Source organism: Symphalangus syndactylus, chromosome 18 (genome assembly GCF_028878055.3).
Source record: "Symphalangus syndactylus isolate Jambi chromosome 18, NHGRI_mSymSyn1-v2.1_pri, whole genome shotgun sequence".
Taxonomy (NCBI): Eukaryota; Metazoa; Chordata; class Mammalia; order Primates; family Hylobatidae; genus Symphalangus; species Symphalangus syndactylus.
The window spans coordinates 96,403,188-96,416,007 of record NC_072440.2 but is presented as its reverse complement, the minus strand read 5'-3'; the positions used below and the strand labels follow the sequence as shown (position 1 = coordinate 96,416,007).

At 50.4% G+C, this 12,820-nt stretch overlaps 1 protein-coding gene and 1 long non-coding RNA gene across 2 annotated transcripts; one reads left to right on the top strand and one right to left on the bottom strand.

Annotated features, from left to right (window-relative positions):
- Window positions 1–119: 119 nt before the first annotated feature.
- Window positions 120–5,540, bottom strand: LOC134733474 (uncharacterized). Its single transcript, XR_010116958.1, has 4 exons — window positions 5,387–5,540; window positions 4,831–4,954; window positions 2,352–2,581; window positions 120–1,024 (listed from the first exon to the last, which is right to left on the bottom strand). It is a non-coding gene; the product is annotated as an uncharacterized lncRNA (long non-coding RNA).
- Window positions 4,407–10,855, top strand: MYCN (MYCN proto-oncogene, bHLH transcription factor). Its single transcript, XM_055253575.2, has 3 exons — window positions 4,407–4,910; window positions 5,795–6,701; window positions 9,339–10,855. The coding sequence occupies exons 1-3, from the start codon at window positions 4,842–4,844 to the stop codon at window positions 9,941–9,943; spliced, it is 1,581 nt and encodes a 526-aa protein (XP_055109550.2). The 5' UTR covers window positions 4,407–4,841; the 3' UTR covers window positions 9,944–10,855.
- The last annotated feature ends 1,965 nt before the right edge of the window (window positions 10,856–12,820 follow it).

Here is a 12,820-nt window from a genome sequence, read left to right as displayed (position 1 = left end):
TAGTAAAATTCTTACATCCGGCACCCCCACCCCTCCCCCACCTTTTTTTTTTTTTTTGCATTTGTGTTAGGCAGAGAGCTAGCTTTACTGTTTTCCAAATGAAGTCAATCGATCCCAAGGATTTTTAAATTATTTAATCAGTAAAAATGTACACATTTTGAGGGAGAAGGTGTGAAGATCCTAGGAGAAACTGTGCTCTTGTCCCCGAAGACAGACCCAGTAGATCTTTTTTTTTTTCTTTTGAGACAAGGTCTCACTCTGTCATCCAGGCTGGAGTGCAGTGGAGTGATGATGGCACACTTGGTCTCCCTGGGCTCAGGTGATCTTCCTGCCTCAGCCTCCCAAGTAGCTGGGACCACAGGCACACACCCACCATGCCCAGCTAATTTTTATATTTTTTGTACAGACGGGGTTTCACAATGTTGCCCAGGCTGGTCTCAAAATCCTGGGCTCAAGCCATCTGCCCTCCTCAGACTTTTGAAGTGCCAGGATTACAGGCGTGAGCCACCATGCCTGGCCAACCCAGCAGATCTTTAATTCACAATCTGGAAAAACCATCTAGAGGCTGTTGCTCTCCTAGCCGGTCATGGTTTGGACCCTTCTCAACGTGTGTATGTGTGTGTTGTTTCTTTGTGTGTGTGTCTTAGTTAAGAGGAGATTTGTAAACTAAAATATTCTCCTCCCTCAAAAATCGCCTTAATTATAAACCAAACGCTGTGTATAATTCTATTCTAGCAGTTGGTCATTAGATTGAGGCATCCATTTCACATGTGGGTCTCCTTCCCTGGTCCACAGTGAGCTCCTTGCGGCTGCACCTTAACTTACCTCTGTTCCAAACCTACCTGGGGCTCAGACACAGTAGTAGATGGGTGCTTGTCTCAGTTCATTTTGTGTTGCTATACCCTAATAGCACAGACTGGGTAATTTACAAAGAAAAGAAATGTATTTCTCATGTTTCTGGAAGCTGAGAAGTCCAATATCAAGGTGCCAGCAATTGCTGAGGGCCTTCATGGTATACCATCCCCTGGCAGGAAAAAGGAAGAGAGAGCAAGAGATCAAACTCCCAGCCTCAAGCCCTTTTATAATTAACATTAATCCATTCACAAGAGTGGAGCCCTCATGACCTAAACACCTCACATTAAGTCCTGAGACAGGAATAATACAAGGTGGCTGCAGAATAATAGAAGATTCTGGGCAGCAATTTCACATGACTAGCAAAAGGAAACTGTTGAAATGGCTGCATGGGCCATGGGCTGATAAGACCCTGAAAAACGGAATGTGGACCAAGCTGGCTAAGACCCACTGAACCCAGCACGGCACTGGATTTGACCTAGGTTTCTCCTAGGACCTCATTAGACGCTCATTAACATACTAAATCACACACCTCACTAGCATCATGACAGTTCTGAGAACACCCATATTTGGTGTAAAAATAGGTGGTGTCACAGTTCTGAGAAATATCCTCATTTTTCTAGGAATGATCATGAATATTCCACCTCTTGGTTAAAGAAACCCATAAAGGTAGCAGCCCCAAACCCCCTTTCATGTGAGTCTCTCGAGTACACCCACATTCCCTTTTCTTGAGTGTGTACTTTTCCCTTTGCAACAAATCCTACTTTCACTATTTTCCAACTAGTCTTTGAATTCATTCTCTTGGTGGTGTCAAGAGCCTGGACACTGGCTGGGGTTTAGGTCCCACTGGAATTTGGGGACCTCCCCTCCAACACTGTTGCACTGGGGGTTACATTTCCAACATGTGTTTTTTTGGGGGGACACATTCAAACCATGGCAGTACTGAACAAAACCTTGGCTTTGAAACCATATGAAGATTTGTTTTGTGTGTGTTCACATAGTTGAAATGTTTCAACATTTTTAAGAGGGATTTTCAGGCTTCTCTATAAGCAGACTAAGAATCAGCATTAGCATGTTTTCTCCATGTACAAAGTCTTTTATCTTTCTACTTACAAATGAAGGTAACCAATAAATATTTGTTGAATTTTATCATTCTGTTAACCTTCAGATTCAGACTTGTCAGTAATTACCGGCTTGCATTAAAAGCAGGAGATTAGAGATTGAGGTCCAGGAAGTATAAATGATTTGCTCAAAGGCATGTAGAGTAACCAGGTCTCCTGTCCCTCTGTCCCCCTTTTCTGCTACACCTTGTCCCTCGACAAAGGGTGAATGACCTAGTGATGATCATTCATCTGATGAGAAAGGACAAAGGTAGGACTTTGAATTGCAGCAACTGAACCCATCCTGGCCTATTTTCACAGTCCTGCCACAGAAGATCTGGCCACCTTAGAAGGACTCATTCGGTGATCTTGGTCTTGAACAATACCATGAGTACTTACTATATACAGGTACGCTGCTGTGCCATGAGGATCCCCTCTGGAGCAAAACTGACGCAAGTCACAGGTTAGTGAGGGAGACTGAGCCTGTCTTCTACAGTGTCACGGAAGTGAGCACTAAACAAATAAATACTCCCAGGCATACATCATTACAAATGGAGGTGAGTGCTGGACAGGAAAGGACAGGACGCTAGGCGAGAATTCAGCAGGAGGGCTTGGTGGCGATTACGGGGCTAGGGAAAAGCAGAAGTGGGGCTGTAAAAGGCTTTTGCAAAGGTGAAGGCTTTTACATTTGTGAGGGAAATAACAATAATAAAGGTGCTTGGAAGGGCAGCTCATCCGCATTCATGGGCCTCTTCCTACAACTCTGGGACTCTTTCTCCCTAGAGCTCTATAGGCATCCAGGGCCAGGGCTGGAAAGGCCTTCACAAATGCTAATCTGTGAGCATTTTATGGGTTGCCCCCTGACCCTCAGCATCCTCCTCCTTAACTAGATCCAATGGTGAGTTGAAGAGGTGGGGGCGATGGAGAATGCCATTTCCAGTTTGGAGAAAAAAGTAGGGGGAGGTGAGGAAGCCTTCCCACCCCAATCCCAGGGCCAGGTTCCCCTCTCTCCAAACGAGCCGAAGGAATGTTTTTCAAGGCAAAATCCCACCTCACTGTGTATTTGGTTGTGAAGGGGGCTGTCCAGGAGACCAGGGTTGTTTTTGGAGAGTTTGGAGGGCAGGGGTAATAATGTCTGGTCCCCTGCAAACAAATACACCTGTAAGAAAAGCTAGACCAGAGTGAAGTACAGCCAGGATTTCATGGTGGCGGGAAGGGAGGGGGCCCATGCTGCTGCTGGACAGAGGGGTGCTATTTTCCCCGGAAGAATATCATGTCGTGGTCATCATAATAATAATAGCTGACACAACTATTATGGGCTGGGGACTTATAAGAGCTTTCATAACTCTCAGGTAGGAGGCACCACGAACTCCATTTCACAATTGAGGAAACTGAGGCACAAAGAAACGAATTAGTGACAGCAGCTTTCCTTTTTCCCTTCAACAGTTTGGAATCAAGCTTTTTGAGCCGAGGTTGGGTCTCAGGAGGTGTGGACAGCACTTCCATCTCGGTAAATCAGATTCGCCTGCCCATAATTGGGGAGAATGGTGGCTTTGAAAAGGTTAACTTGGGAGCCCTGGGGACGGCTGCAGGGAACGTACGCCCATTCCCCCTCGGAAGCAGAGCCAGGCCGCCTCCCCCTCCGCAGTGGTGAGGACGCGTGGACAGTCCCGCGGGGGCGGCGGAAGACTTGCAGAGTGGCCGCACTCCAGGTCCGCGCCGAGGCCGGGCAGCTCCGCTTTCTGCTCAGTCTCCGCGAGGTGTCGCCTTCGGCCGAAGAAACCACCGCGGCGCCACCCTCGTAGCTCGCACTTATTTATTTATTTTCAAACAAGGGGGGCGCCCCTCTCCTTTCAATTTGAAACTAGAAACATCCAGAGGTCTTGTTCCTAAGGGGGCGCGTCCTCTCCCTGCTATTTTGCACCTTCGGACTAGCCTTCTTTCGGAATTACGCAGGAGCAACCTCCCTGCATGCAAGGCCTTGCTCAACGTTGGCCTCGCGCTCAGCTGCACAACAGGCAGTCAAAGCGGGGGCTGGGTTAGAAGCATCGGTCTCCCCTCCCCAACACACACCCCCGGAGCCCTCCGTAATTTTTTTTTTCTTTTAATGACAAGCAATTGCCAGGCCCGCAGGGTGGGTGCTGCATTGCACCGCTCGGCGCGCAGCTGGTTCTCAGAGTGCAGCCGGTGCAATCCCGGGGGTCCAAAAGAGCGGGAGGAGCACACCCCGGGCTTCCCAGCTTTGCAGCCTTCTCTCTGCAAAGAAAAGCAAGTGGCTTTTGGCGCGAAAGCCTTGGCGCCTCCCCTGATTTTTATGGAAATCAGGAGGGCGGGGTAAAGCCGCTTTCCTCTCCTTTCTCCCTCCCCCTTGTCTGCGCCACAGCCCCCTTCTCTCCCCGCCCCCCGGGTGTGTCAGATTTTTCAGTTAATAATATCCCCCGAGCTTCAAAGCGCAGGCAGTGACAGTCATCTGTCTGGACGCGCTGGGTGGATGCGGGGGGCTCCTGGGAACTGTGTTGGAGCCGAGCAAGCGCTAGCCAGGCGCAAGCGCGCACAGACTGTAGCCATCCGAGGACACCCCCGCCCCCCCCGGCCCACCCGGAGACACCCGCGCAGAATCGCCTCCGGATCCCCTGCAGTCGGCGGGAGGTAAGGAGCAGGGCTTGCAAACCGCCCGGCGCCCAGGGAGCGACGAGCGCCGGGGAAAGGCAAGCCCTGGACGGGATTGCGACGTGCGCACCGGGCGCCCGAATATGCCCGGGGGACTGTTTCTGCTTCCGAAACAAAACCATCTCTGGGTTTTCCCAGAAAAGCCAGTTTCAGCCCCGAAGGCATCCTGGCTAGAGGAGGCCCGCCCTAATCCTTTTGCAGCCCTTACCGGGGGGAGTAATGGCTTCTGCGAAAAGAAATTCCCCCTGCTCTAGAAGATCTGTCTGTGTTTCAGCGGTCGGAGAGCCGGTGCGTCCCCACCACAGGCTGGGGTTCTTCTCCAAAGGGTGCCCCTGGAGGAAGAAAAGGGGGGTTAGGCAGGGCGAGGCCGCCGCGGTCGTAATCTGGGTCACGGCTGCTCCAGCTCGGAGGAGAGGCGTCTCTCCCGGCGACCCTCCTCGCGCGGGCGCCCCTGCCATTCCCGGGAACAGGGGCTCAGCCTCCCCCGCCCTGGAAGAGGACGTTGTTGGGGGTTTGGAAGAGCAGGGGTGGGCTTAGAGAGCTTCCAAATAAGCTATTGGCAGGAGTATTCCTGCAGCGGGTGAATGCCGAGGGGCGTTTGCTTAAGTTTGGGGAGGGGAAGGATTTGTGGATATGGGTGTCTGTTGTTGGTCTCCGTCTAGAGAAAGGCTTTTTTTTATTTGCAAAGTTTTCTAAATCCCCTGCTATCATTTGCACTCCTGAGGTTGCATTTTTACAAAGGGGGTAGAAGGTACTCCAAATACCATACCCGGTAGCTGGGTCGGAGAGCCCGGGGCTTCCCCTGAGCAGCCGGCCCCACACCGCTGCGAGTGCGGTTGTCTGCCTGCTGGTGAGAGCTAGAATTCTGCAGCCAGGAACAGCCCCCTCCCCCAGGCAGTGCCTTGTGTGAATGAAATGGCAGTTTCCAAAGTTGCGGAGCCACGCCACCACCCCCTGCATCTGCATGCCCCCTCCCACCCCCTGTCGTAGACAGCTTGTACACAAAAGGAGGGAGGGAGCGAGAGGCACAACTTCCTCCACCTTCGGGAGCAGTGGGCAGAGTGGGGGGCTTGGAGGGAAGATTGGGGAACCTGGTTAGAGGGGGCGCCCATTGCCTATCCCCTTGGTCTGCTCCGTTTGCCCACCCTCTCCGGTGTGTCTGTCGGTTGCAGTGTTGGAGGTCGGCGCCGGCCCCCGCCTTCCGCGCCCCCCACGGGAAGGAAGCACCCCCGGTATTAAAACCAGCGGGGCGGAAAGAAGCCCTCAGTCGCCGGCCGGGAGGCGAGCCGATGCCGAGCTGCTCCGCGTCCACCATGCCGGGCATGATTTGCAAGAACCCAGACCTCGAGTTTGACTCGCTGCAGCCCTGCTTCTACCCGGACGAAGATGACTTCTACTTCGGCGGCCCCGACTCGACCCCCCCGGGGGAGGACATCTGGAAGAAGTTTGAGCTGCTGCCCACGCCCCCGCTGTCGCCCAGCCGTGGCTTCGCGGAGCACAGCTCCGAGCCCCCGAGCTGGGTCACGGAGATGCTGCTTGAGAACGAGCTGTGGGGCAGCCCGGCCGAGGAGGACGCGTTCGGCCTGGGGGGACTGGGTGGCCTCACCCCCAACCCGGTCATCCTCCAGGACTGCATGTGGAGCGGCTTCTCCGCCCGCGAGAAGCTGGAGCGCGCCGTGAGCGAGAAGCTGCAGCACGGCCGCGGGCCGCCGACCGCCGGTTCCACCGCCCAGTCCCCGGGAGCCGGCGCCGCCAGCCCTGCGGGTCGCGGGCACGGCGGGGCTGCGGGAGCCGGCCGCGCCGGGGCCGCCCTGCCCGCCGAGCTCGCCCACCCGGCCGCCGAGTGCGTGGATCCCGCCGTGGTCTTCCCCTTTCCCGTCAACAAGCGCGAGCCAGCGCCCGTGCCCGCAGCCCCGGCCAGTGCCCCGGCGGCGGGCCCTGCGGTCGCCTCGGGGGCGGGTATCGCCGCCCCAGCCGGGGCCCCAGGGGCCGCCCCTCCGCGCCCAGGCGGCCGTCAGACCAGCGGCAGCGACCACAAGGCCCTCAGTACCTCCGGAGAGGACACCCTGAGCGATTCAGGTAAAGACCGAACTCGGGTCCGGCTGCCTCCCTGGGGCACTGGACCCCGGGTCGCGTCCCCTTTGTTAGTGCTCGTATGTCTTGGCCTGGGGAGCATTTTGGAGGCAGTGCTGGGGGCACAGAGGTCCTGTTTCCCCCAAGTCTCTCCTCGGGGTTAAGAGAAGGGGCTGAGAAGTCCGCTGCAAAAGGGGTGTTCTCCAATTCTCGCCTTCACTAAAGTTCCTTCCATCCTCTCCCGGGGAGCCCTCCTCTAGGCCATCACGGGCCCTCACCTCGTCCCCCACCTCTCTTTTGCGGCACAGTCTGAGGAATAAAATTGGAGAAAGTTGGTGGCTAAACCGGGTGGGGGTTTAGGGGGTTGCTGGGTGCATTGCCTGGACAGAAACCTGTTAGCGCAGGGGTGAAAGGGACTCTCCGGCCCAGGTCAGGGGACGGAAATACATCCCGAGAAGATACAAGGGCTGTGCAAAGCCCTATTTAAGGCGCAGGAGCTTATAGGAAGGTTGCACAGATGGCTAGAGCCGGTTTTCTTTTCTTTTTTTCTTTTTTTTTTTTTTTCAAATGTCGGTACCTTTCCCTTCCCCCATCCTCGGTGGGTGGTGGGCTACTTGCTCCTGGTGCGTGGCCAGCAGGCGGCGATATGCGCGGCCAGCAGGCGGGCCCGGGATCCTAAAGGCTGGGGGTGGCGGGGGCACCCTCCCTCCCTCCATTCAGCAGCTGGCTGCAAGTGCAACAGCAGTTGTGTACATTCTCAAGGGGCCTCCTCTTTCCGGTGTGCAGTGAAAACTGGCTCCAGTTTTGTCTTCCAGCCTGAATTCCAGGCCCAATTTGAGATGTTGAGTTGTATCTGTAACCCAGTGCCCTTGAAGGTGAGGGCAGGCACTCAGCAGCCTCTCCAGGAATGCTCGCATCCTGGGAGGATTCACTGATTAGTTCTATTGTGTGCATTTGTCTGTGTCTTAAGCTGACGGGAAGAGTTAAAACCAAGCCTTTCCCTGGGGGTCTGGATGAACAGAACTCAACCCAAAGAGTGGCATTGCCTTGTCCTTGGATCAGGGAGCTGGGAACCCCCCTTGGACTTTGAAAACCAGTGTTTTCAGAATGCGGGTAGATAACAAGCCTAAATTTACTTCTGGGCTGAGGAGAGATCTTTGAGGCTCCTGGAAGGAAACTTGGTGATAAGCCTCCAGTTTGAAACGGCTCTGTCCCTTTAATGTCTGTGCCTTGACAGCTTTCGGTGAGGAAGCACTTCCTTCCAACAGCTGTCTTCTTGGCAGAAAACCAAAACATTGGCTTAAAGGGACCCACAGACTGGAACAGCCTCACATTTCGGCTTTAGAACAAATCCCACAATTGTTCAGCTTTCCGGTCCCGTTCAGATCAAGCAGAAGATATGTTTTGATTTTCATGCTTGTATTTTAAACAATAATTTTCTACCCCAGCGTGGTAGTCAATGAGGAGAGGGGGGAAGAATGCACACATGATGCTACACGTTTTTGTTGTTGCTGTTATTATTGGTGGCTTTGAGGAGAGCTGCTCCCATTTGGGGGTTTATACCAACTGTGGATTATGGCTTTGTAGTTAAGATTTGATCTTCGTTAAATGAAAAACTGCCTATTGTATAAAACTCAGGTTTGTGGACGAAAAGTTGTTTTTTTTCTTCAGTTAATTAAATTGTTCCTCAAGTTTGTTTAAAGACTTAAAATCAAACAACCATGTGTAAACTGCTAAATGAGGCTCCTAAAATGAGAGGCCTCAACTCGTTAAGTGTGGAGCTAGAAATGTAAATAAGTCCACAGGGCAGACTGGTGATTATGATAAAAGCTACCATTTACTGGGCATCTGTCTACTAGGCTCAGTTCTGTGCTAAGTCTACATATTATCTGTCAAAGTGGTGTCATCCCCATTTAATGGCTGAGGAAACAGGCTTAGAAAGGCCGGGTAACTTGACCAGGGTCATGCCAACTAGTCTGCGGTGGAGCCAGGATTCTGTCTGACCCTAAAGGCCAAGTTCTTTATATTTATTTCTACCACCTGCTAAAGTCTTGAATGGAGACTGAAAGCACAGTTGGGGTATGGGGAAGAAAAATATATATACATACATATGTGTATATGTATGTATGCATGGGGGTTTTTTTTGTTTTGTTTTGTTTTTGTTTTTGTTTTTGATATGGAATTTTGTTGCCCAGGCTGGAGTGCAGTGGTATGATCTGGGCTCACTGCAACGTCCGCCTCCCGGGTTCAAGTCATTCTCCTGCCTCAGCCTCCCGAGTAGCTGGGATTACAGGAGCATGCCACCACGCCCAGCAAAGTTTCGTATTTTTAGTAGAGACGGGGTTTCACCGTGCTGGCCAAGCTGATCTCGAACTCCTCATCTCAGGTGATCTGCCCGCCTCCGCTTCCCAAAGTGCTGGGATTACAGGTGTGAGTTACCACGTCTGGCCTACAGATATGTTTAATTTAAAGAGATCTAAAACAAATACATAACTGTCCACATCTATATTGATGGACCCATAAAAATAGCAGTCTGCCAGGGTCTGACGGAAGAGACAGATATGCACACATATTAACACGGATACATATGTGAATTTCATTCAAATGGTTCTCACATGAGAGTAACTCGCATCTTTTTCTCAGATGATGAAGATGATGAAGAGGAAGATGAAGAGGAGGAAATTGATGTGGTCACTGTGGAGAAGCGGCGTTCCTCCTCCAACACCAAGGCTGTCACCACATTCACCATCACCGTGCGTCCCAAGAACGCAGCCCTGGGTCCTGGGAGGGCTCAGTCCAGTGAGCTGATCCTCAAAAGATGCCTTCCCATCCACCAGCAGCACAACTATGCCGCCCCATCTCCCTACGTGGAGAGTGAGGATGCACCCCCCCAGAAGAAGATAAAGAGCGAGGCGTCCCCACGTCCGCTCAAGAGTGTCATCCCCCCAAAGGCTAAGAGCTTGAGCCCCCGAAACTCTGACTCGGAGGACAGTGAGCGTCGCAGGAACCACAACATCCTGGAGCGCCAGCGCCGCAACGACCTTCGGTCCAGCTTTCTCACGCTCAGGGACCACGTGCCGGAGCTGGTAAAGAATGAGAAGGCCGCCAAGGTGGTCATTTTGAAAAAGGCCACCGAGTATGTCCACTCCCTCCAGGCCGAGGAGCACCAGCTTTTGCTGGAAAAGGAAAAATTGCAGGCAAGACAGCAGCAGTTGCTAAAGAAAATTGAACACGCTCGGACTTGCTAGACGCTTCTCAAAACTGGACAGTCACTGCCACTTTGCACATTTTGTTTTTTTTTTTTTTTAAACAAACATTGTGTTGACATTAAGAATGTTGGTTTACTTTCAAATTGGTCCCCTGTCGAGTTCGGCTCTGGGTGGGCAGCAGGACCACCAGTGTGGGGTTCTGCTGGGACCTTGGAGAGCCTGCATCCCAGGATCTGGGTGACCCTGCAGCCTCCTCCACCTCACCTCCATGACAGCGGTAAAAGTTGGTGACGGTTGGGAGCCTCTGGGGCTGTTGAAGTCACCTTGTGTGTTCCAAGTTTCCAAACAACAGAAAGTCATTCCTTCTTTTTAAAATGGTGCTTAAGTTCCAGCAGATGCCACGTAAGGGGTTTGCCATTTGATACCCCTGGGGAACATTTCTGTAAATACCATTGACACATCCGCCTTTTGTATACATCCTGGGTAATGAGAGGTGGCTTTTGCGGCCAGTATTAGACTGGAAGTTCATACCTAAGTACTGTAATAATACCTCAATGTTTGAGGAGCATGTTTTGTATACAAATATATTGTTAATCTCTGTTATGTACTGTACTAATTCTTACACTGCCTGTATACTTTAGTATGACGCTGATACATAACTAAATTTGATACTTATATTTTCGTATGAAAATGAGTTGTGAAAGTTTTGAGTAGATATTACTTTATCACTTTTTGAACTAAGAAACTTTTGTAAAGAAATTTACTATATATATATATGCCTTTTTCCTAGCCTGTTTCTTCCTGTTAATGTATTTGTTCATGTTTGGTGCATAGAACTGGGTAAATGCAAAGTTCTGTGTTTAATTTCTTCAAAATGTATATATTTAGTGCTGCATCTTATAGCACTTTGAAATACCTCATGTTTATGAAAATAAATAGCTTAAAATTAAATGATGCAACTCAACCTTTTCCTTAATGGCATTATACTCTGTCCCTTAAGGAACAACCATAAATAATCCATAACTTATAGAGGGAATTTGGTTTCCATAAATAGCCTTTTTGCACCTGTACAATCCTGGTTGGGGGGCATGAGTCATTGTCCCCACTTAAGGTGGAGGGAACTGAGTTTGGGGAAATTAAGGCAGTTCTCCAAGATTATGCAGAATAGAGATGATATTAGTGACTACTGTGTGCATTGTAGCAATGGCACTTGATAATTTACAGAGCACTTATGTAGACTGTGGCTCCTTAGTTGAATTAAGCTGAGACCTCAGATCAGTCCCCTTAAAAGAGAAGTAAAAACAGCCACAGGGTTGTTTAACTCGCTTGTATTGGGCTTTGGTAGAATTCGTCCCATTGACAGACAGTCTTCTATTTTAAGGTAGAGCATAGTTTGTCTCCAAGAATTCATTGTTAAAAACCTTCACTAGGATCTGTGGAGGTTCTAGGCTAAGCATGGTAAGCAGAATAAAAAGATGGAAATGTGTTCCTCCCTTCAATGAACTCAACCTGATTCACCAAAGTGTGATTCACCAAAGTGTATTTCACCAAGTGACAGTTATGTAGTCCAGAGCAAGTACCAGGTGCAGGAGAGACCCTGGGGTCACAATGGAGACCCCATATGGGTGGCATGGCTCTCTACTTGCCATTCCTATTACACAGCAGTGTCTTGGCTACTTGGGCTCCTGTGTTAAGGAGATAAGTTTACCTGTTGGGACGTAAGACCCTTGCTTGTAAGCAGCTTCTCAGAACTAAAAGTGTACAAATAACCTATTTCTCTTTTGAGTGTCAGGTTGTACTCGGTTATTTCTCTAGGGTTTTGTTCATCTCAGATTTTTAACTGTGAGCCGAAAAAAAAGAAAAAGGCCTTTTGCTTCACTGAGAAGAAAGCAGGTCCAGAGACGAGACAGCTTTGCTTGCCTGGACACAGTTTGTCAGGGGCAGAGATGGCAGACACCAAGCCATGTGGGAGACACCAAAGCATGTGGGAGACACCAAGCCATGTGTCCTTGTCTGCTTTGGTCATCTTTATTTTTTTCTTTTGAGACGGAGTCTCGCTCTGGTGCCCAGGCTGGAGTGCAGTGGTGCAATCTCGGCTCACTGCAACCTCCGCCTCCCAGGTTCAAGCGATTCTCCTGCCTCAGCCTCCTGAGTAGCTAGGACTACAGGTGTGTGCCACCACGCCCGGCTAATTTTTTGCATTTTTAGTAGAGACAAAGTTTCACCATGTTAGCCAGGATGGTCTCCATCTCCTGACCTTGTGATCCACCTACCTCAACCTCCCAAAGTTCTGGAATTGCAGGTGTGAACCACCATGCCCAGCCGCTTTGGTCATTTTATAAAGGCAAGTAGGAGTTTAGAACTCGGTCCTCCTTATCCTGCTTATCGCACACCCTTGAGATATGAGGTTGGTGATACTACCATGGACATCTTTCTGATGGTCTCGCCATGTAGAAAATAAGATAAAATGCCCTTTAATTCTCCTAGTCCCCATCCCCAGACTAAAAAATAATGCACGCTTTCTTTTTGAATTGTCATTCAAAAAACTTGTTTGTTTTGCACTTTACAGGCCCCAAATCACTCACAGCCTCTGCCCCTCTGTATGCAAGAACCAAAAGAAAGTTAAGCAACCTTACATTAATTGTGTACCTAAGATTCTTGAAGCCCAGCTCAGTCATCCCAGTTTCTCTATTTGTGATTCCCATAAGGAGCCTACCTGAGTGTGTGCAAAGAAATGGAATGCTTAACCGTGAAGAAAGAAAACTGTTCATATGCACAAGGCCACTAAACTACAATTCCTACTATGCTCTTTTTGCTCTGGCTGCTGGGGAGCTCAGAGCCAAATTCCACCCCCTCTAACATCTCCAGTGGTCATTCTCTAATAAATGTTTACTGTTTCTTGTTTTCCATTGTTAG